General features: G+C 44.0%; 2 protein-coding genes across 4 annotated transcripts in view; both read right to left on the reverse strand.

Moving 5' to 3' along the window:
• The window catches only part of myo6b (myosin VIb), a 68,554-nt gene extending 67,761 nt beyond the window's left edge, over positions 1-793 (reverse strand). For 2 of the 3 annotated variants that reach the window (XR_010329723.1, XM_064333811.1), the window contains exon 1: positions 605-763. The gene's annotated coding sequence lies outside the window, so the exon portion shown is untranslated. Of the gene's footprint in view, positions 1-604 lie in introns of all 3 variants that reach the window. The other variant, XM_064333816.1, reaches the window with a different exon arrangement.
• Positions 794-7,195: 6,402 nt separating this feature from the next.
• On the reverse strand, positions 7,196-22,848 carry senp6b (SUMO specific peptidase 6b). The gene is made up of 19 exons (XM_064312273.1): positions 22,683-22,848; positions 21,716-21,817; positions 21,161-21,252; positions 19,023-19,428; positions 18,293-18,525; positions 15,467-15,637; positions 15,133-15,166; positions 14,725-14,913; positions 14,442-14,626; positions 13,770-14,014; positions 13,249-13,365; positions 12,988-13,110; positions 12,026-12,118; positions 11,221-11,516; positions 10,387-10,466; positions 9,796-9,887; positions 8,638-8,706; positions 8,146-8,296; positions 7,196-7,765 (listed from the first exon to the last, which is right to left on the reverse strand). Exons 1-19 carry the CDS (start codon positions 22,846-22,848, stop codon positions 7,553-7,555), a joined length of 3,057 nt encoding a protein of 1,018 aa, XP_064168343.1. The 3' UTR covers positions 7,196-7,552.
• Between the last annotated feature and the right edge of the window lie 24 nt (positions 22,849-22,872).

Raw genomic sequence — 22,872 nt, forward strand, 5'->3', positions numbered from 1 at the left:
AGCTTGCTAATAATATTTACTCTAAACGCACTCTCCCACATTGTCATTATCATCGGGTAGAAAGTCAATTGAATGCTAGCAGGTAGGTGAATCTACAGCAAACCTAAGCGAAGTGCACCGGATGGAACTCCCACTATCCACGATGTGCTAGGGTTCCAATAACGATATCTGGCGGTATTGACAGTAGCCTACCTCAGGTTGACAAGCTACCGGCAAATCTATCAACTGCATAGTATTGCAAGCCTCCTACAACATCGCGATTTCCCAATGATGATAGATAGTTATCTACATGGTGTAGCATCGTAAGCAAGAAACAGACTGCAAGATCACCGCTTCCTTTAACAGGCTAGCAAGCTAGCTTGCGGGCACAGGACTACAGTTACTGGCTGGTAACTAGGTTTGTCGCCCTGACCTCGCAGAACATACCAAATGACACTAGTCCAGAAACATGTATCAATAATTTTGCAACGACTTATAGAATGGAATTATATTCACAATCAATTTAACAGGCAATCTAGCTTTCAACTACAGTCAAGTACAATTATCATGCTAGCTAGCAAACTAATTGAAATGATAAAGGCTACTTTCTGACTGTGCCACTTACGAGTGTTGTTCAAACGGTGCAGTCCACGAGTTCTTGTATTTTAAAAAGTGAATTAGTTGTCCCCTCTTAGGATCCCCGACTGTAGACTCACGCTCTGATCTCTCCTCTTCCTTCCTGCCAGATCCCGGACTCCCTCTGTCCGAAGAGGTCCAGGGAAACGTTGTGACGTCACGGGGATGGAAGCAATAGCAAGCATCGGCCGAATGGAGCGCTGGATAAATATAAATCATCGACTTCTACTACGAATTGCGAATATTTTCTTCCCCCGTTTTTAACTGTTCGTCTTTTGTCTGTGTGGACAATATAATTATCACAGCGACCAATATTATTATTATTTATTTTTTTTCTGTGACTTGTCCTCCTTTGTAGACAGTTTGCTTTTTCATTCTGGCAACTGGTACCATTAAAATAGATAATAATAATAATAATAATAATACATGACAAGGGCCTGTCCTGGCTTGATCTAACAGTATTTTAACTCATGTTATCTTAGATTCACATACACCCATACAAAATCTATTCTATGTAATCCTGTCCATCTTGGTAACAGTAATGTGCCAAAAATATGGCAATGGCTTGATATCTCAGCCTTTCAGTCTGTCAAGAAATTGTGCTGTGATGTAATGAAACAATTTTAATTGGCTATGTAACTCTCATAGGTTCATGTCCAGATTTTACCATGACACATGACATACCCGATGAATGAATAAAGATAATTAAAATTATACTCCGGTGAATTGCCGGACCGGCATACTAGGAGTTCTATTTGTGTGTATCCCCTTAAATGTTTTTTCAAACCTACCCAGGGATCCACAGGGAAGCTACTTCACCACTGCATGTTATGAAGGTCACAGCATGCTTTCTCAGTATGTCCACCATGATGTCCACGAATACCTTGTTAAACCATCATTTTAAACATAATATTATATATTTACCATGTTATAATATTCATTAATTGTGAAGTATATACAACATTTGACCACCACAATCTGGTTGCAATGTCTGCATTATGTAATACAAGAAACATTAAAAAGTTAAACAAATTCAATTCTAATCTCTAAAACATTTACTTTACTTGCTCAGAGGAGTTCATAAGACACAGAAAAGTATAAATTGGAGACAGGCAAACATGCATGCGGTTCATTTCCGCACTTAAGAAATATGTAGGGCTATGTATTTTCTTATATTGGAAGTAATCAGCAACCAATGTTAATACTGTTATTCAAAATTGTGTGACTAAAAAAACACACATAAACCCTGCAATGGCACCTTTCCAATTCCACTGTTGTAAGGTAACTTGAAACATCACCATGGTTTCCACCATGAAGAAACGAATGCCAGCATGGCAGTCATGAATTTTTGAGAGGGTCAGTAACTCAAAACTTTGAACGCATTTTTAAGAGGACATTCTATCTCGGACTGAAAGCCAATACTAGGTGAGGAAATCTAATTAGAAAGACAGCCAAAGTGCCCGCGGCTGAAGCTATATCGCATTTCTGCACAGGGGGACAATGATGTATAAACGTGTCTCTCCAAATGTTTACATGTCTTTTCATTTCTTTATGTTTCATAATCCATGTCAATTCACACTTGCACTCAATGCGACATCAATCACCATCCACAGGCGTAATGATGGTGTGTAATGATGAATTGGTGTTCATTGAAATGACACTAAAATAATTTAAATATAGAAAATGAAAATAAAATATCAGAACTGGTAAAACACCTATTATCAAACAGTGATTATCAGACTACCACACTGTCATATTATGAAAGCATCATATTACATGTAGGCCTACATAAATTATAACACAACACACTGAATTTAAAAGGCTGATAATATTTATAGAACTGATCACATATGATTACTGGTAAACAAAAATGAACACAACCTAAATTACTGAATAAACTGATCAGTGAACGGACTGGGGTAACAGAATGTTAAAAAGGAAGCTGCCCTTTCTACAACTCAAAATGAGGAAGGATTAAATGAGAGCACAAAGCAATTTGCTTTGTTTTTAAACATAGTATTCATTATACAATATACAGTTGTTGCTTTCATCACATGGACAAAATATCTTCAGTTCAAGCTGTAAGTTTATCAAATAATTACGAAAGCTATTATGAAGTAACTGCCTGATATCCACTGAAATGTGCAGTCTAGCAGTTTTACTTCTTTGATGCAATCATTCTCCTAATGTAAGTCACTCTTTGAGAATCAAGTACCAAAAAGCTGACTCTGAGGTCAAGAAGGGCACAATAAAAGTCCAGTCAGGAACTAAGATTTAGGCAAAACTATGTGGTATAACATGCTGTTGTGGGTGTGTTGTCAGAACAAAGACACTGTCTGATTAGAAAAACAGTGAAACTAATACACTTTTCTTTTGAAGACCTGTTCCGTGACAGAGTCTCAAAGTTTAAATAACCTTGTCATTCAATGGATCATAAATTAGCTTTAGAAAAACAGTGCATATTAGTTGTGTGTCCCTCGAGTTTTGCAGTGCCATAAACAACCAGCAACATAGATCCTGACAGGAAAGACCAAAGCACCAGAACCTCGTCATCAAACTTCTGACAGAAAAAAAAAAAACGTTGTGAAAGATTACTTTAAGAGTGTACAAGAAAAGGAAGGACAGGGCTTCAACAGCTGTGATTAGACTGGCAGTATTTTCCTCCTCTAGCTTTAAAACCTAGTTACTGTCATCATTTGGTTGCTTATTCATATTCAGTAGGAATGAGGTATGTCTGTCTGCCGTTTGTCGGACTATATATCTACTGGGCACTAATGCAACACTACATTTATGCACAATGACAGAGGAGGACACTGAGACCGAGATAGTAATGTAATTACTGGGTCTTAATTTAAAATGCGTTTAACTTGCGTCCCCCTCTAACTACTGCATGACTGCGAGTACACGGCGATTTTCGGAGTAATTACCTAAAGCCAACTTCTAGTTACTAGAGACTAAAAGGCACGTTAGGTCCCACAGCTGAACTGGTGGGCACGCATCCTGTTAAGGCTTTTTAAATATTTACACGTCATTTTTTTAAACAGATGTCTCTTGCTATGGGTTTACGGTCAGACAGCACCTTAGCTCGGAGTTTAACAGACACATAGCCTACTGTAACTTTAGCATGCCATCTGCGCCAGACAAAATTTAATGGCTGTAGGCCTGACGGAAAATGAGTAATTCATGACTCTGCAGGTCTTTCACGCTGAAGGCGCAATTTGCATGGTGATTTGAATGGAAAGAACAGAGGCGTGCAGACTGCAGGCATAACAATGTCCTGATTAAATTATTGAAACTGTCATTGTTGGGCGTGGCAATCACTGCCAAATTGAGAAGCATAAAATAGCTAAACAAGAGAATGTAGCCTACTACTGCAACAGAAGTCACCAAATAAATGCTCATTGATTTGCAATGATTTTTAAAAATAGTTTTTTATATATAGTTTTAATATTTGATTCATACATAATAAAATCATAAAAACAGTGGCTATGAAGATATTCGTGACTATTTATTTCTACATGACTATCACTTTCTCTGTGTGATAACAATTTCACAGCAATGGTTCACTGTAAAATAATAATAATAATAATAATAATAATAATAATAATAAAACATTTTTAAAAAATTCTATTTGTGAAATAAAAAAACGGCATGGGCAACCGATGAGAAAATAATAACCACTGGGGAAGATGTTTGTTTCGATCTACAAAACATTTATCAACCTAAAGCAATATGACCAGCCGCAACCAAGAGATTTGTGTGGTTTGTGTCCTTCAAAGCCTGTTGCCTGGGGTTTATTGTCAGCGACTAGATCATTGGGCTTCAAAGGTAATTCGACGAAAAGCATATATTTTTTTTTTTTTGGTTGACAAAAATGTCACCCAGACTTCTACGCTTTAAGACCACGATGCATCAAAGGAATCTATTTCGTAAAGGCGAGAAGACTACCTGCATCATTCTCAGCGGTTTCTTTTCCCGATTGCTTGGCGTCATGTCGACTCACTTTACGACCCAATCGCTTCCATGATGAAAACAGGCTTATTAAATAGACTTAAGACAGGCCTCCATAAAAAAGGCTGTTCACTTTTTGGTGCAATACTGAAGAAAGTAGGTATGCGATTTGGGAAAATGCGTTTATCTGTCACAGTCGGGCGTAACAACCCTGTTCCAATGAATATGTAATGGGAAAATCACTGCATCACTGCTGAACTGTGAAATAAACCATTCAGCTAATTAATGTAGACTGAAAAATACAATCCCAAAACAGCCCTTTGTACTGAAGCCAACTTTAATCCCTTTTAGTATGCATGTATAGATCGACTAAACTGATAATGCAATTATAATATCCCGAGTTTCGTTCCCTTAGGCCCACACAATATAGACCTACTGAAAGTTTAAAGCTGTGTGCTCTTTCTTCTCTGGCTTGCTCAGTTATATAGGGTAGAGTCGCCATAGCGTAACACTTTATGCAACACAATCAATATGTGCCAAATGTGCAATGCAGCTACCGCAGCAATTTCAGGTTTGTGCAATTCAGTGCTCTACCACCACATCACTCATCATAAAGGAACGGGTCAATATGATAACCTTTAGAGGAAATATAAAAAAAAATAAAAAAAAACTGTTTTTGAGCGAGCTAAAAGTCGTCAAAAAACAGTCGCAGAAGTAATTTCCGGGTATATTTTTAATAAACAATAAATCAAAACATCTTTTAAAGTAGTTATCTGTTCTTGAAAAGTTAGTTTAGTTTTCGGAGTGTCTAGAGTCTAGACCAAAAAAAAAAAACACGATGTCCCTGTCTGTATAAATGTAACAGCTGTTACAGTTATGCCATCTGCGAGTTGTTATAACAAACAACGTGATTTGTTTGCCCTTACATGTTTACAGAAGGCCATCTAAAGATAATAAGAGAGGTGGTTGGTACCCAGGGAAGTCATGGAGAAGGCTTCCCATTCGAAGATTAGGGACACTAGATGGTGCTGAAAATCATATTACTGTAGTGCCCCCTCAGGGAGACTTTCGGCATTTTAAATATCGTTTAATATGTATTAAATAATTTTACTCATCAGCGTGTTTGACTTTTTAAGTTAGTTCAGTGTTTAATGTTAAACGAGTTCAGCTGACTTGCTTGGTGTTGACAGCCTCATTTTCTGCATACCAGAAAAAAAGAAACAGCGACCGTGTCGCATTTATAAAGCACACACCAGATTGGTCTGTTTAGTTGGCTATTCCCTTTGTAAAAACTTACCTGAGTGTTAAGAAACAAAAGCAGCTTTCTTCATTAATTTGAACGTTATCACAACTCCGGTTATAAGTGGTGAAGTTGCTTGTGCGTCAGTATTTACGTAGTCTTTTTTCATGAATTAATAAAAGACTGTACGTATGCTGTAACCAGTCTGACCTACAACCGCCCCCAGACGGAACCGTGTCACGGTCCTTCTCATCTCCCTCCACTGTCTACCTATATCGACTTGCATCAAACTGAAAACCTTGGTGCTAGCCAAGCCATCGGGCAGCTCCGTCATATCGTAAGGAGGTCATCAGGCCCAGCACACCAACCAGACCGCTCCATTCTACCACATCTGGTCCAGGTTGCATCTCTTGTGAGCTGGCCCCCTGGTGGTGGAATGAGCTTCCACTGCAACCAGAACAGCAGAAACCCTACCCATCTTCCAGCACAGACTGAAGACTCTCCTCTTCAGATTGCACCATGGCTCTCCTAACCCCCTTTAGATATCCTACCTACCTTTCTTTGGATTTCCCTTATGGCATTAAGATCAGCTATCTGTCTAGTAGAGATTAGAGATACTTTCTTTTGTAACAACGCAAATTGTTATAAATTATCATTGGATATAAATGTGGCTCTATGCCTTCTTGTGATATCACATTTTTATATTCTTGAGCATAACACTAATCTCCTGCACTGCTGTCCACCGATCTGGATAACAGTGTCTGCTAATGAGTAATGTAACAAATGTTTACTGAATCTCCGCAACTTTTGTAAAGACATCTCTATCTGCAGATGAGCAATTGCAAAAGCATACAACTATCAGACAAACTGGAAAATTGAAACATCTGGACGCCCTTCCAAGTAAAATATTCATGAAAGTCTGAGAAGTCAGACCCAACATTATGTCAAATTAAAAAACAAAAAAGCTACTTACAACAGACCTGTTACAATAATCAAAGTTCTATCCTATTCTGTTTTTGCGGCACTGCAAAAACCCAAGATTTACCCGCATATGGCCGCTTTAACAGCTGCTTTTAAACAAATAGTCACCCAGTATTGCGTAGATTTAAACCTTTACATATGTACAGTGAAAATCATATGCATACTAGGCTATATTAAATATTCCTATACTAAAAATAACATTTTAAAGGGCATCAATCATCTTCTCCCCCAAAAGAACAACAAACACAGCATGAACAATAACAGACAGATTGGCTTCTGGAGAACATGATATTTTAGGGTAACATTGTCTAACTCAGTGTTATAAGTCTAACTGATATTATGAGAGATCTCAAGCGATGAGTTATCAGTGACACTTAGAGGAACAAACAAGGCAAAGGCTGTACGGGCTCCAACATATGTACATACTTTATTAACTACAGCTTCACATGTTCTCCCAGGCCACAGGGAGGAAACAAAACATTGCCTTTTTTTACTTAAAGAAACAAAGAACAAGATGAATCCAGCAGTTAAGAACCTTCGTAGGCGTCGGCCGGTTCTGCGGCCGGACCGGACTGGACCAGACCGGACCGGACCGGACCGTGCCTACTGGTGGCCGGCTCAGGAACGCGACGCGGGAGTAAAAGTCCCGTTAGCCCGCGCTGAGGTTCTGCAGACCAGGTGCCGGGCGGCTGACCCCGGATCAGTGTTCCCCGCGCTCCCCCGCCCCCGCCCCCCGTGGGTCTCTCTCCAGCCGATGGTGGATCATCAGAGTCCCCAGGGGGCCCACGGTCCTGTGGAATAGTTGGCTACTGATCCTGGATCAGCGCTCAGGTAGTGTCCCTGACACAGCGGGTCCGTTTGCTGCAGGCTCTGGATCAGCAGGATCAGCTCTTTCACGTCTTCCCGCTTCCTCTTCATCCGTTGCTGTGGAAACCACTCCATCAGGTTCATGGGCAGATGGAAGCTGGGGATGGGGTTCTTGAAAATAAAGACACGGAGAGAAGATCACAAATATGAATGTGTGAATTGATCAGAGTACTGATTGTGTTTAGTAGCTGCAATAAATACAGGCAAGCTGAGTGGCATATTCTACTTTGCCCTCATACACGCACGCAAGCACGCACGCACACGCACAAATATATATGGAGAGAGACAGAAGGAGAGAGAGGGTGTGTGTGCGTGTGTGTGTGAGAGAGAGAGAGAGAGAGAGGGTGTGTGTGTGTGCGTTTGTGTGAGTGAGAGAATTCCTCACATTGCAGGAACAGATTAATAAACACAGGTTATGGGCCACTAAATCTTTCAGTAGTGGTAATATGTGGAAACCTCATGTTCACGGTATTCCAGTCGCGTGTGCTCACCTCGAAGAAGCTCTCTACGTACTGCAGGACGTAGACCCCGCAGTCGCTGAAATTGTCCTGCTGCGGGACACGGGGGCTGGAGCCCCTCATCACCTCCTTCCCAAAACTCCTCCGGGTCCCCTTCCTCACCTCCCACTCCACCTCCAGGTACCTGCGCACAGCCACGCGTGAGCGGGACGCAAAACAGCTTGAATGAACACAGAGGCGTGGGCAGAAACGTGTGTTCGAGCATGCACACACACACGTGCACACACACACACACACACAAGCCACCCACACAAATATGCGTGTGCATACACAAACACTCACATACGTGTGCACGCGCACAAACCGCTCACACGAACACGCATCTGTATTCACACACTCGTGCACGCATGAGTGTGGACACACACACACACACACAGACCACATACACACGTGATCAGAATCTAATCTGTGACCAGAAGTTCCACAGCGTTTACACTGAAGACAATAACAAGGAGACAGACTTACTCTCGTAGCGTCTTGACCACAGTGGACCTTCCAGGTCCTCGCAATGAGTCCATAATGAGAATACAGGGCCTGAGGACACACAGGAGAATCACCTCTATACACACATTCTGCGGGTAAGCAAGTTAATGAAGCGACATAAACTGTTTTCTGCCAACACACCTTAACTACCTTCGATATTTAAGGATGATTTTGCTTCCACAGGAAAAGCATTTCCAATCTAGTACCGAACCTTAAAACGCAAAGTATTATTGCACCACCTAGTGACCTCTGGAGGTACTACATTGCATTACATTGCATTCATTCAGCAGACGATTTTATCCAAAGTGACATACGGTAAGTGCATACGGTCATTGCAACAAATACAAAAACAGGTCAGATAAAGTACAACTCTACCACAAAGTAGGAGTTATCCACAGCCATGAACATCAAGTCTGGTTCACACAGTAAAGCTATGGCTAAGTCCTAAGGCCAAATCAGTACAGCTGTGGCTACATCTTAAGACGGAAGCGAGGCACAACTACAACATTAAGATAAAGATACAATGTTACATGGAAGCACTACTTGATTGGTGGGTAGCCCTGTAACCCAGAGCTTGCTGGGTGAAATTCCCCAGACAATAATATTTACCACAAGGTCCCAGACCTTCCCCCCCCCTCCCCTCCCTCCATGGCAGCCCCGCCAACGTGAATTAGTCAAGGCAGAGTCTGAAGAGGCAAGTCTTCAGACCACAACAGAAAACAGGCAGTGACTGAGCGGTCCGGAGAGTAATGGAGAGTTTGTTCTACCACTAGGCTGGAGAAGCTCCGCAGTTGGGACGGGCAAGAACCGCTCACACGGAGGGCAGGAAGTGCGAGTCGCCCCGCTGCAGCAGAGCGGAGTGGTGCTCCCTGCACAAGCACACGTTCGTAGCTTTCAAACACTAGTGGAAACATCTCAAATGCAGAGATGCAGGGAGCGTCTCGGCCTACAAGCAGCCAGTCACAAAATACCACCGTTTACAGTCACCCTTCAGAGAGTATTACTTTTGCTATATATAAGCACGTTACGTAGAATGATGGACTGAATGTCTTTGAAAGCTTTATTTTTTAAATGGACGCTACGTCGCTAAATCGTTTTGTTCAGGCCTTCCAGACGGGTAGCGTGGCTGACTGAACTCACTGTTTACAGATGGTGGGTCTCGAGGTCCATTCCGCGTTTCTGGAACCGTCCGGGCCACCGATGTCCAGCATTCCATCCTCACTGCTGTCGTCCTTCAGAGATGGAGGGATAAATAGAGATAACCGTGTATGTTAGAAACCAATACAGGTTCCAGACTGTTCCAGTTGGTTCAACACCTAAATAGTTAACAGCAATCCTTGAGTTTTCCCCTTAGTAAAATTCTGGAATTTTGCAATATTTCTCAGGGCTCTATGATAACATTTTTTCCAAGGAGCACACGTGCTTGAAAAAGTTAAAAAATTTAGGAGCTCATGAATGCATCCCAATTCTTTTAAAAATGATCTTTCCAGGTAGCACAGAGTTTCAGGAGCAAATGCTCCTAAAATGGGAGCACTGAAGAACCCTGCTGCTGTTGGACACTATTAACAAGGCAGTCAACCTCTGAGATCTTACCGATACGACACACAGGTAAGCACGGGGAGAGGTGTTTTTACATGCAGATCGAAGAAACGGGAGCTTAAACAAGGCCCAGATAAAGGACACAACGAACGATAAATCGCTCACCGGCACCTAGATAAAATGGCGCCTTACCTCGCACGAGCTTTGGTCATCAGGGAACTGGTACGCATCGCGAGCGCTGCTCTCACACATTGCGAGTCTGTGCAAACCATCTGAAAGCCAACAAAATTCTGCTGTCACGTTCCACAGATACACGTGGTGAAGAACTGGATATGTAAGAATGTCTACCACTCTTGAAGAACAACTTAAGTTGAGCTCTTAACTATAAGAACCTATATAGTTCAATTGCCCTCTCTGAGGCGCAGAAATTATTGGAAGCCAATCCGGCTAAACGCAGCAATTCACGATATTTGGTCAAACTCTCAAGAACGTGGAAAGTCAACGCTACCAAAACGTATTAAACGCATCTCATCGTGGTTATTTTTGACCTGATTACAAGGCAAAAAAATTGTTGTCATCACAGCATTATTACTTGTATCAATACCCATAAAAGAACCTCTAATAGCTAATACAATACAGGAATTGTGTGTAGCTTAGCATACATAGAACTGGAACTGGAATGGGGAAGTGCTCCAATGGTTTTCAACCCTGGTTTTCTGCAAAACCGCAAACAAATCTGGACAGCCATCTTGATGCTGGCAGATACCAATTGTCAGTTTGAGGTGACGTTGTTGGCGCTTATGTGATGGAAAAGCACAGTTCCGCATACACAGCCCTGAGTTGGGAATCAAATGACTTTAATAAATAAAAAATCGCACACCTCCGGCTTCAGTCATGCTAGCCTCGTTCTAGCACAATGGCGGAAATAGTGTAAAAGCTCATCAAAATGAATAGAAACAAGGCTTCTATGCAGAATTTCCAAGTTAGTATTTCTTCTCTTTCCCTCTCTCCATCTTCCCAGCTTACCCATGTGGCTTCCGATAGGCACCATGTCCTCCCTGCCACAGTCCCAGGACATGGAAGGCTCAGCGTAGGCGCCCATGGGGTTGAAGCAGGGGGCCCTGAGGCAGTGGGGGGTGGGCATGCCGGGGTAGGGCCTCTCCGAATACCCTGTCGACTGCCCCCACCCCATCCCGCTCAGCTGCTGATGGGCCAGGGAGCAGTGTGCTGGGACAGACCCCGGTACCTGATACAGGGGGTTGGGCTCAAACCGGGGCCCGTCCAGACCAGGAAAGCAGATAACAGCCAGGAACCAATGAGCCCTGAGAACCAAGCGAAGAACAGGCCCACAGCGACCAATTAGACGCATTTTACACTTCAAGTACAGACCACATTCAATTTGGACATAGTGGTGTGGCAAACTCTAGAAAATAGGATAACTCTGGAAAGGACTATTAAGTACAATTGTTTTTGGAGAAATAAGCAGTCATTGGGAATTTCTCCAAGAACAACGGTACTCATTAGTTGTATCCAAAGGTATCCTATTTGGAAAATTATTCAAAATGATAATATTGTTTAGTACACTTTTGAGCTCATGCATTTTCTCATGTACTGTTCAAACAAAGTGTAAAAACCACCTGTAGCCTCTTAGATACAAAGCCACTGTTCAGAGCAGACTGATTACAGGTGAGGTGAGCAGGCTGTGTAACAGGGCAGATTTTCTACATCAAAATTCTAAAATTCGATGTTTTCAGTTTTCCAAAAATAAATTGGGATATAAAAAAAAACAAAAAGTAAAAAAGAGGCCATTCAATTCTTAGGAGGGACTCACGACTCGTTAATGGGAACGAAAATGAAGTCCTTCTGAAAAAGATCCACGTGACGCGTCCACGTTTTCACCCTATTGTGCTTCTTCTTCTGCATCCTGGTCAACACAGACAGAGAGTGCATATCAGGATAGCAACACGTCAGCACTTCTCAGTATTAGGCACAAAATCAACCTATCAGGACATCTGCAAAAACACTTATATAACAGCATCATAATACTAATGTTAATTAGTATTGGCATAATATCAGCATTCATTAGAATAACGATATAAAATGACCTGATATGGATTTCAGAGAAAATGAATGGTTTCATTGGACGCGCCATACAGGGCTATTACTTAAACACATGGTACGGCCAATGAAAACATTGGAAAGTAGGGTTAATTTTCATATACATACCTTACCTTGAGAACTTCACAATCAAGCCCTTCATCATTTAAACATACAGCGAGCTCCATCAAATTTGGGACAATTTTTTTCTTGAATTGGCTCTGTAACCCACAATTTTAGATTTGTAAACTACCAATTCCCACCAGCTTAAATTGGACATTCGCAGCTTTTATTTAAAGTGTAGTGCCCAGCAAGGAGGGGCCATTTATAAAAAGGGCTGTAATTTCTACATGGTGAAACCAAAATGTTCACAAATACCACTAAATATTAAAATAGCTGCAAAATTACTGCAAACATTTTTTGTTTTTTTTCCCTAAAGATTCTGTACGGTGACCAATAAAACCAAATTAAAATGGCACAACAGCCATCCCCTGATACTGACGAACAATACACGAGAGACTGAGGCATAATGCATTTAACTAGAGTATGCACTGAACAGCCAAAGGTCAGTGGAATTAAAAACAGTGGGAGATGTCAACGCAATGGCATCGACTGCATACTACGCAATAAGACAGCATGCAGATTTCTGATGCGCAATGACGCAATGTGTTTCTCCGGTTGGTGCAGAGTACTCACGGTAAATGGCTACAGTCCGATCCGCTCTTCCTCTCCCTCTGGTTCAGTCGCTTGTAAAAGAAGGAACTGAACACGTGAATCCTATGAGCGTCTTCTTTTCTCAACTTCTCCAAAACGAAATACCTTCGGAAGAGGGGAAAACGTGCAAATCATGTGAAAAAGCTTTCCAAAAAAAAAGTCAGCGATTCCGCCTCCTGGAAAAACGATACGACAAAAACAATTTACAAACATTCTGCAGGGATGAAAAAAGAGGCAACTCACTTTAAATAAAAGTCGATGATGACGTCGTTCAGGAACTCTCCTGTGTTGAGGCAGTGGAGGTCCTCGTTCGTCACAACTATTCCCCCTTTGGCTGGAGGTGGGGGGTACACCATTATTCTGGAACACGATGGAACAAATGGTCACTGTGGCACAAGGATGAAACTCAGGGATCCTACAGCACTTCAAATACAAAATTCAAGGACGTTTCCAAGGTCCTTATTTGAAAATGACTGATGTCATAAGAAGAGTTTAAGAAAGCATTTTTTTTTGTCCGACACTCAGAATGTAACCAGATCACCAAGGAGACTGTGTACTTCGGAAAACAGAATGCTGATGTCATTGAATTTTTAAAAGTGAATTAATCAGAGATATGCATGGGCTAAGTGAAATGTGTAAATAAACAGAAAATCCAGAACTTTCCAACTCATTTGGCAAAATTCAAGCCCTTTGAACTTTGAACCCTGAGAACTGTGGAACTGAGGCGAGCGTGCGAGACGGCCATTGCGGTTACGGTTACGCACTTTTCCACCGGCCCGGTGAAGGCAGGGGGGAGCTCCGTCGAGTCCTCGTCCTGGTCGTCAAGGCAGCAGTGTGTGGCGGGGGCGAGGCGCGTGGACGTGCGCGTGTGCGTGTGCGTGGCGGGCTCGGCGGCTGGCTGAGGCACGGGGGACGGAGGGCAGGGCGGAGGGGGTGCGCGGACGCAGTGCTGGTCGTTAGAAGGAGCGGTCTTCTGGACCGTCTTCTGAACGGACTTCTGACCCGTCTTCTGAGAGAGTGTGAGAGTGCAAAGTGGACAGCGAAAGAGAGGGGAGGGGAAGAGAGGCCATGGGAGGATATAGGGAGAAAGGGAAGGAGGGAGAGAAACAGACACAAAGAGGGGAAAAATAGGAGCAGGAGAAAGGGAGAGTATGAGAAGGTCTTTATCTGTGACTGAAAGACTATCTACCCAAGTAGCTATTTCTGAACAGCTTGTTTCATTTCTAGATTTTTTCATTTCAATATCAACTCAAGCGACATTAAGCCAAAGTTTTGGGCCATTTTCATTATATTAATTTATAAGCAGCCCCTTTCTGGTATTACAGCGTATGTGTTAAAAACTGACACTTATGAAGACCTGTTATTTCACAATTGCACAAATCATCACAACAAATTTTAGATCTCTCAGATTCTCCTTTTCCAACAAAAGAGCTTACCTTCTCTCTAGCCTGGTTATTGTAGCGCACAAGCCTGGCATTGGCCTCCTGGAAGGGGAGCCTGGTAGGAAAACCTTTAAGCTTGTTGGCCTTTCCGATTTCCTTCAGTATTTCTTCCAGCAGGACCTCCTCCTGTATGGACAGCCCCTTTTCGAATATCAGGACGATGTGCGTCTCGTCTGGATCTGGTGGGAGGAGTTACGAGTTGTGTCAGTCAAGCTCAGGGATGCTTCCCTCCCTTTTTCAACCACGGAATGTTCCGGAACACGTCCGGGATGCCCACCTGTGCTCTTGCAGTCGTACCAAACCCCTCCGTTGTCACGGGACATGTTGAGCTGGGTGCGGAGGCGGAGGCACTCGGCGGGGGTGGTCTGGAGGAAGAGGGTGGGGAGCTTGCGGACGCAGCACCACTCGCAGCCCGTCAGCTCCGACCCCCTCAGCTCCACCTTCTCCAGCACGTCCACTTTGGGAGCTTCCAGGGGCGGGAAGGGAGGAATGGAGAAAGGGATGGAGGGAAAGGAAAAAGAAAGGGGGTTTACACGGCTCGTCGAATAACAATACCCTTTTCACTGCAGCTTTGGTTTAGCTCAGCTTTGGTTCAGCCTGTTTGAGACATTTGAAACATTCAGCCTGTTCCCAAACAGACAGGTTCCCAAAGTAACGTTTACACTATCGATTTGAACTTTCTTACCTTCAGTTTCAATGTGGAAGCATTCAGGCGAAAACTGAAAAGGAAAAAAAGAATCAATGAGATGCTAATATCGCCTATTCAGACACACTGGCTGGACATAACGGCATTGAATCGCCATTTTGATTTGCCTCCATATACTGACTCCCAAAACCGTATATGCTACATATAAACTCAAAGTGTTTGCTAACAGTTGTACTGACAGTCAACTAGGTATTATACTTATGATCCCTAATTCTAGGAGCTGTAGTTTGGGATTAGCATTTACCGCACTAAAAGGTCTTAAATAATGATATGTTCAAGCGCACACGCGGCGCGCTCAGAAGGCGGTCCTTACGATGACGGGTTTGGTGACCATGCGGCGCAGCGTCCCCAGCCGCACGCTCCGGCAGTCCAGCACTATGCTGTCGGGCTTGACCGCGTGGTTCCTCACGCAGGTGTGGACCGGGCTCACCAGCAGCACCTTTCTCCGCTTGAAGCTGCAGCTCTCCGGCACGTGCTTCCCGGACTGTGGGGGGGAGAGAGAGCCACAACGCGTCAGACCCACCAGTGCAAAGGCGCTTGCCGTAAGGAGACCAGCGGTGACTGAAACTCAATCATCTTGACTGTCTTCATACCATCTGTTGGGTTCTGGTGCCAGACCCTTATTTGACTCATTTCTGTCTGCATGAATGGATCTGTCGAGTGAATAAATACATGGTAATCTGGGCCACTGATACAGCCCACCTGCAAGCCTTGGCTTGATGAGCCTGGTCGAGCACTACCCCTACTCTCCAGCAGGTGTCCCCCTTCCCTGGTCCGCAGAGACTTGTTTTTAACCTTAAAATAAACGACCAGTTTAGTCCCTGGTAATCTGTGCAATCGCTGCTCCAACTGATCAGTGAAGTGCTGAGTAACAATGAAAACCAGCAGAAATAACCTAACTGACTGACTGACTGATGGAGTGACTGGAAGTCTGACTGAGTGAGTGAGTGAGAGATAAGAGACTGAGGGCCAGATTTACTAAGAAAATAGTTGTAGCGCAAAGCATTCGCTGTATTGCGGCTCTGTTGCGGTTGCAGATATGACCGATTCACAAAGACTCGCATTTACGCAATCAAATAGATTCAACACCCTCGTTCACAATTTTGTGGTAGGAGACACCAGTGAAAAGGGTCGGAAACGATATGTGATGTTTACACGCCCAGATTACAAGGAGCTGAAAAAAGGATATGGAGCAACACGGCACAGTAGCGAGGGAACCGCAAGAAAAATACTTTAATTTACAGATCAGGAAATACAGGCAGTGGTCAACACGGTACAGCTTCACAACACTGTAACTATAGCATAGGAATGCAATACCAATGGAGAGGATAAAAATCACTCCACATTGAAATTTAATTCACTAGGTATAATAAAATGAACAGTAGAAGATGTGAAGAAAAGATGGCACGATGTTAGGCGCCGTGCCAAAAAAAAAACTTAACGAGAGCAAAAGACACGATGGTCCAACTGAGGAATAAATATAAACACCGATAGAACAGTACATGAAAATCCCACAAAATGAGCAAGTTGAGGCAGTGGAAGGAACAGACATGAATAAAGGAATAACCGCCTACTTTAAGGAGTTCTAAAAATTCATACGTAAAGAGTAGAGTCACAATTAATGCACACTTTAGCAAATTAGACTGAAAACTTGATTGGCGCATGAACACATTTGACTGCATCAAAAGGAAAGTTGCAGAGTGGGGTAATCCCGGCAAAAAACATACTAACAGCGATTTTGCGTTGGAAAAGTAGTCGTAATCCTTCAGTAAATCTGCCTCTGAGTGACAAACCAAACAACTGACTGAGTGACTAAGATAAGTGACTGGCTCACTGACTGAGTGACTAAGAGTGAGTGACAGACCGACTGACTGAGTGACTAAGAGTGAGTGACAGACTGACTGACTGAGTGAGTGACTGGCTCACTGACTGAGTGACTAAGAGTGAGTGACAGACTGACTGACTGAGTGACTAAGAGTGACTGGCTCACAGACTGAGTAACTAAGAGTGAGTGACAGACTGAGTGACTAAGAGTGAGTGACAGACTGAGTGACTAAGAGTGAGTGACAGACTGACTGACTGAGTGACTAAAGGCTTCTTCATACTTTCCGCGTTCCACGGACAGCTGCGGACTTGTACTGGTCGCGTGGACACGCACGCGGTTCCATTCATACTACAATTGAGGGTTCGCGTAGCACCCAATCTGCACTCCATTCCAGTTCCATTACCTCAGAGTGAATGTGTAAGTGAATGCGATAAGAAAATTTTCAGTTACGCTGACCTATAAAACGCTAATCCTAAAGCAGAATTAGACAGATGTTATACATTGTTAGAAAGCTTATACTCTCACCTACTGAATAAATTAATTGTCAATCAAGCCAGACTGTACTAAGAAGGGTGAAAATGCCGTAACCAACAGGTGTGGTATTACGCACAGCTATTTTGGAAGGTACCCAGGCATCACAAATGCGCGTGTATTTCACAAACGGATTGTCTAAGACAATATATGACCACTCAGTCTCAAAACGGACATCTCTACGCGTAAAACCAATGGGAAGGTTGTATATTTATTCAATATTTAGTCCCAGATATTGACTGTATAATGACATGGTATCATTTTTTAAACCTTTGTCTCGTTTATTTCATTATTCAGTCAGCAGCGTTTTAACTGCTGTATAGGCAAATCTTAGGGCTATTGCCGGGTTTATCTTGTTGCTATGACGGAATACGATTTTTGAACGGTGAAAGAATATTTTTATGAATGCCCAGCTAGACAATATAAATGTGGGTAATAGCGGATCTCCTCGCACAACTCTCTTCAAAACAAGCATCCATTAAATTTTGTTATTTGGAGCATGCGCAGTCGGCGCGCTTGCTATGCGTAAAGTCCGCGCGGTCACAAATTTTGGGCTGCGCGCGGACGTCCGCATAGGGGTCCGCATGGACCCTCGCGGACATGGGCGGATGACGTCATTTACGTCACGCGGACCAAAGCAGACCCTTGCGGACATGCGGACATGGAAAGTATGAATTAGCCTTAAGAGTGACTGGCTCACTGACTGAGTGACTAAGAGTGAGTGACAGACTGACTGAGTGACTGGCTCACCGACTGAGTGAGTAACTGACCAAGCGCACTTACCGGGTCCTTCATGCGCGTCTTCCTGGGCACCGTGATCCGCGCGTTGATGTCGGTGAAGTAGTCGCTGGTGACGTCCTCCCACTCCGAGCCGTCCTTCATGGCCGTCTCCACGCGGCCCGCGGCGGGCACCGGCGAGGAGTGGGCGGAGTCAGCCGGGCAAGGCGAGATGCTGTCTATCCTGCTGGCGATGCATGTGCCTTCCTCGTCCTCCTCCTCATCACTGGAGAGCACGACTGAAAGAGGGAGGGGGTATGACAGAGGGACGGGGCTGTGGCGACTATATCCGACCCGTTTCTGCTGGAACAGGCTAAGGCATCAGGCGTACATAAGAGACAAACGAACGAATCGAGCCTCGACTAAAATTTACTAAGTGAGGAAACATTGCTCATAAAACCTCAATACATACAAGGTGCTCCAAAATTGCATCTCATACACTGGTTAAATGGGGTGTGACATGAACCACTCTACAGTAATTTGATCATCATCCCACCAAATCACATTTAGCAATTATAACATGAATCTTTTACCTTTTACTGTTGTCAGTACATTAAACAGCCTGCCAAGGTAACATAGTGCAAGCAGACACCCTAAGGTTGTTTAATTCCAGTCAGGAGGATTCTCTCTAGAGCAGGCAAAATGGTGAGTCTGATTGGCTTGTTTTCCTCATCGTACAGTCTTCCGTTCTTAATAAAAATGAGCTTGGCTGATGTCAGAGGAAGAGGAATCTTACTGGTGTCGGCAGCTTCCTGTCTGGTCCCCGGCTGCCTCCTGCCCCTGAAGGCCTTGTCCGCGGGCGTGCCGAAGCTGGCCACGCCCCCTCCCTGCGGATTGGACGACAGGAGGCAGGGCCTGCCGGCGACGCCGTTGGCCTGGGGCGCTCTGACGGTGGGCGGGGGGCTGTAAAAAGGTTGGAAGAAGTGCGGGGGGTCCGGTCCCGGGGGGGGCGGGTGGATGGGCGGCCGGGCCAGCGCCGGGTGGCAGGGCTCCGTCAGGGGGGCGGCGCACGCCAGGGGGTTCCCACACGCCAGGGGGTTCCCGAACGCCAGGGGGTTCCCGCAGTTCCGGCAACTGCCGTGGTTCTCGCTGGGCGCGCTGCACTTCCCGCACACCGTGAAGTACCCGCCCGGCTGCAGGGGCTGTGGACGGACAGACGGACGGGGCGTACCGGGAACCGTTCTCAACACATCCGTTCCGTATAACACACACCTTACTTGCTGCAAAGACGGAACTTGCCGGAACAAGACGGAGCTTCAGCCAAATTCGCCGCTCTTATGACATGGTGGGAGTTCGATGAAACATTTGTGCCAAGTCCAACTTATTACGAGATTTAGCAATTTAATGATTTACTTGTTGATTCCTTTCATTTCAAAAGCTGTCGTGCTTATTATGGTATTGAAAAAGTTTAGCATGCACATATTTTATGTGAGAAAAATTGCGAGTGAAGAAGATTTCACAAGGAGGATAATAAAAATAAAAAAAATGTACTTTAGTTTTCATGATTTATGTAATTACCTACAAGATTTACAAGTCTTCTCATGCAGCTATAGATTATTTTGTTGTCTATTAAATACCATTGATAACCATTCCACACACAAACTCTTAAGACTGCATTCACTGTTAATTAAATTCTATTAGATGCCCACACACCCCAGTAAAACAAATAATTGAGTTCAATAAAGGGAACGCATTTATCTGTAAAATTTAATCGCATGATTCCAGTCATTCCCCCAAAGTGTTCAGCAGCGCTCGTTCACTGATGGACACTTTGATCTTATCATAGACAACAATTAATCACAATGCTCAAATGATTTTGTCATTTGTCAATTAGTTACGTTAATTGTAGTGCCGCCGTGGGAGAGCAGCCATGGGGGGGGCCTGAGTACCCAAACAGTTTACAAAATGTTAATGAATGTTGACAAGTAACGCTGTGTATCGCTTGTGTTCTTAAATTAAAAATAATATATATATTTTTTTAAATCAGAGTTGATGCCCATATGCATCACGTCATGCCTCGTGTAAGACAGGCTTGCTCTGCCCCTGGTTGAGGCCCTAATTGCACCACCTTTGTTTGACACATGGCTTGAAATAGAGGCACCACTGCCCCCTTTGGAGGCGGAGGACTGAAACGCAAGCCCAAATTATAAAGAAAGATTCAGTGTCCATTTCACAATGCTTGGGCTCAGTTTCCACTGAATGCCCCGTGGGGATTAAGTTGCATTGCAGTGTATACACTACACTGCAACGGTGTGAGACATACAGTTACTGTATATGGCAGTGTGTGAGAAGCGTGAATGGTGCTGTCATATCTGCCAGAAAGGCAGAGGCAGCAGATCAGGGGCCTGTATCATGAAGGTGGCTAAGTTTGGACCAGCAAACTTTGGCCTTAATTCTGAGTTCCTGCTATCACAAAAGCGGCTCTATTTTTTTTTTTGTTGATCAGACTTAATTGCCACGGTGATTTATGCTGCAATTCCAGAGCAGTTCTTGTTCAGGCAACGTGTTCAACCCATATGAAGACACCGCTCCCTTAACCAATCAGCTCACTGGAAAATAGCATGAGTATTCCAGGATGGTGCCCTCGTTTTCAATAATGTACACACGATCTGACAATTTTAAAATTTAAATTTTCATTTTCAATATACGTCTGTTCAATTTCACTCCAACCATAACAAATCACACCTCATTCAACAGCTAGACATCTCATCCAGCTGCCAATTAGTCGAATCAGGTGTGTCAAATTAGGGCTGAAATAAAAAACCAACGGGACGGCAGATCTCCTGGAACGCGATTGGGCCGCCCCTGCTGTAGAGGAAGGGAAGCCCCGGCCTGACCTGAGCAGACTCTCTGCTGCACGCGCTCGGTGCTCACCTGGGCTCCGTCGCACGCCGAGCTGCACGCCTGCCTCCGCCGGCTCTGCACCCGCCTCTGCACGTTGCCCCCGAGCAGCAGCCCGCCAGTGTCTGAGGGGGACGCAGGAGCGCAAGCATGTCACACCGTTCCATTCCCTCAGGACATACGGGCAGAGACTACAAACGGGGTACCTTAATACATAGATGCAGTGCGGTGCACTAGCATGTGCACAAGCCTTGTCGTTCTGGCTCTGTACACCGGCTTTACTGGATCTGAAAATAACTGAGTGTACAAAAAGGGCTGTTTTTCCTACACGAATCACCCAATATGGATGTAAATACCCTGAAATTGAAGCTGACAGTCTGCACTGTGACCTCACATTTTATTTAAAACCCAGTGTGCTGTAGTACAGAGTCAAAACAAAAACTGTTACTGTCCCAATACGTAGGTACTGCACTGAATGTGTGTGTGTGTGTGTGTGTGTGGGGGGGGGGATGGGGATGTCAAGGCACAATCATCACATGAAGGCCTCACTGTGCAAGACCCCAGAAGGATTTTTGGAAAACCGTTTACCTGAAGTTTCAGGACAGGTGAGAATGATGCTGTCCAGTTCCACTCTTTGTATCTCTTGAGTGTAGTCTTTTCTGTAGGGGAAAACAATGGTGGGTCCAAGTTAATATGGAAACTGAAATATCAAATCCCAACAAGACAGGGACAAGTTAAGCAGGTGGAGTCTGGGCCTAGTTAATTTGGCTTGCTGAAACCTACGCCATAATTTAAAGTTCAAGACGAGAGATAAAATCAAAGAGCTTAAATTAATTTGACCATGCTCATCTGTTAACATCAATGGCAAACTACTGCATTTTTGAGTTTCTGTGTGAGAAAACAGATCACACACATTCTTCACTCTGTCCTGTATTATGCCTTTCAGAAACACACCTAAACAAAACTGGCTATGGGTCCGATCCTGGTCTGAGATGTGTGCGCTTAGCTAAATTCTGCACAAGAGCTTTATTACCCACATCTGACCTCGGGTAGCTTAAGTGGGGATTTGACAGATGTGCGACTGGGGAGTCTTGCTCAAAAGTCCCATTTAATTCAGTTACTTGAACCCTGGAGTCATCTTTTTTCATTAATACAGTCATTGCAAACACAAACATAAAATAGAAAAGGCCAACTTAATGACAGCATATGGAATAACATTTTTTTTTTAAAGACAGGGCCACCCTTGCGTAAGCCAGTCTCAAGAGCAGTGTCTTGTTATCCAAAACGCCCTAAGGAAAATGCAGCTCTGTAAGACACAGCAATATTTACACGTGTGCCTGGGTCTGCTATCCGGTACAAGACCAGAAGTAATTACGACTAATTTCCTGCGTGTCACAAGAACACACTTCTCTATTCAACTTAAAAAACATCTAACGATAACATTATTTACAGGTTATTTTCTGCGTAAAGTGAGATTCTGCAAGTGACCAGTCCACGTGTAATTATCCGCACACAGAAACATCTACACATAGTGACAGAGTAGACTACATCTTACTGATCCGAACACAACCGGTAACGGCACGAGGAAAAGAGGGGCCCTGCCTTTGGGGGGTCTTCCGCATGACGGCCGGCGCGTTGGCGTGCTGGAAGAGCCGCTCCTGGAAAGCCAGCGCCTGGGAGGGCGCCGGGCCGACCATGAAACAGTTGGTGGTGTTGGGCATCATCGGTGGAGTCGTGGCGTGGCG

The sequence above is a fragment of the Anguilla rostrata genome, chromosome 1 (assembly GCF_018555375.3).
Source record: "Anguilla rostrata isolate EN2019 chromosome 1, ASM1855537v3, whole genome shotgun sequence".
NCBI lineage: Eukaryota > Metazoa > Chordata > Actinopteri > Anguilliformes > Anguillidae > Anguilla > Anguilla rostrata.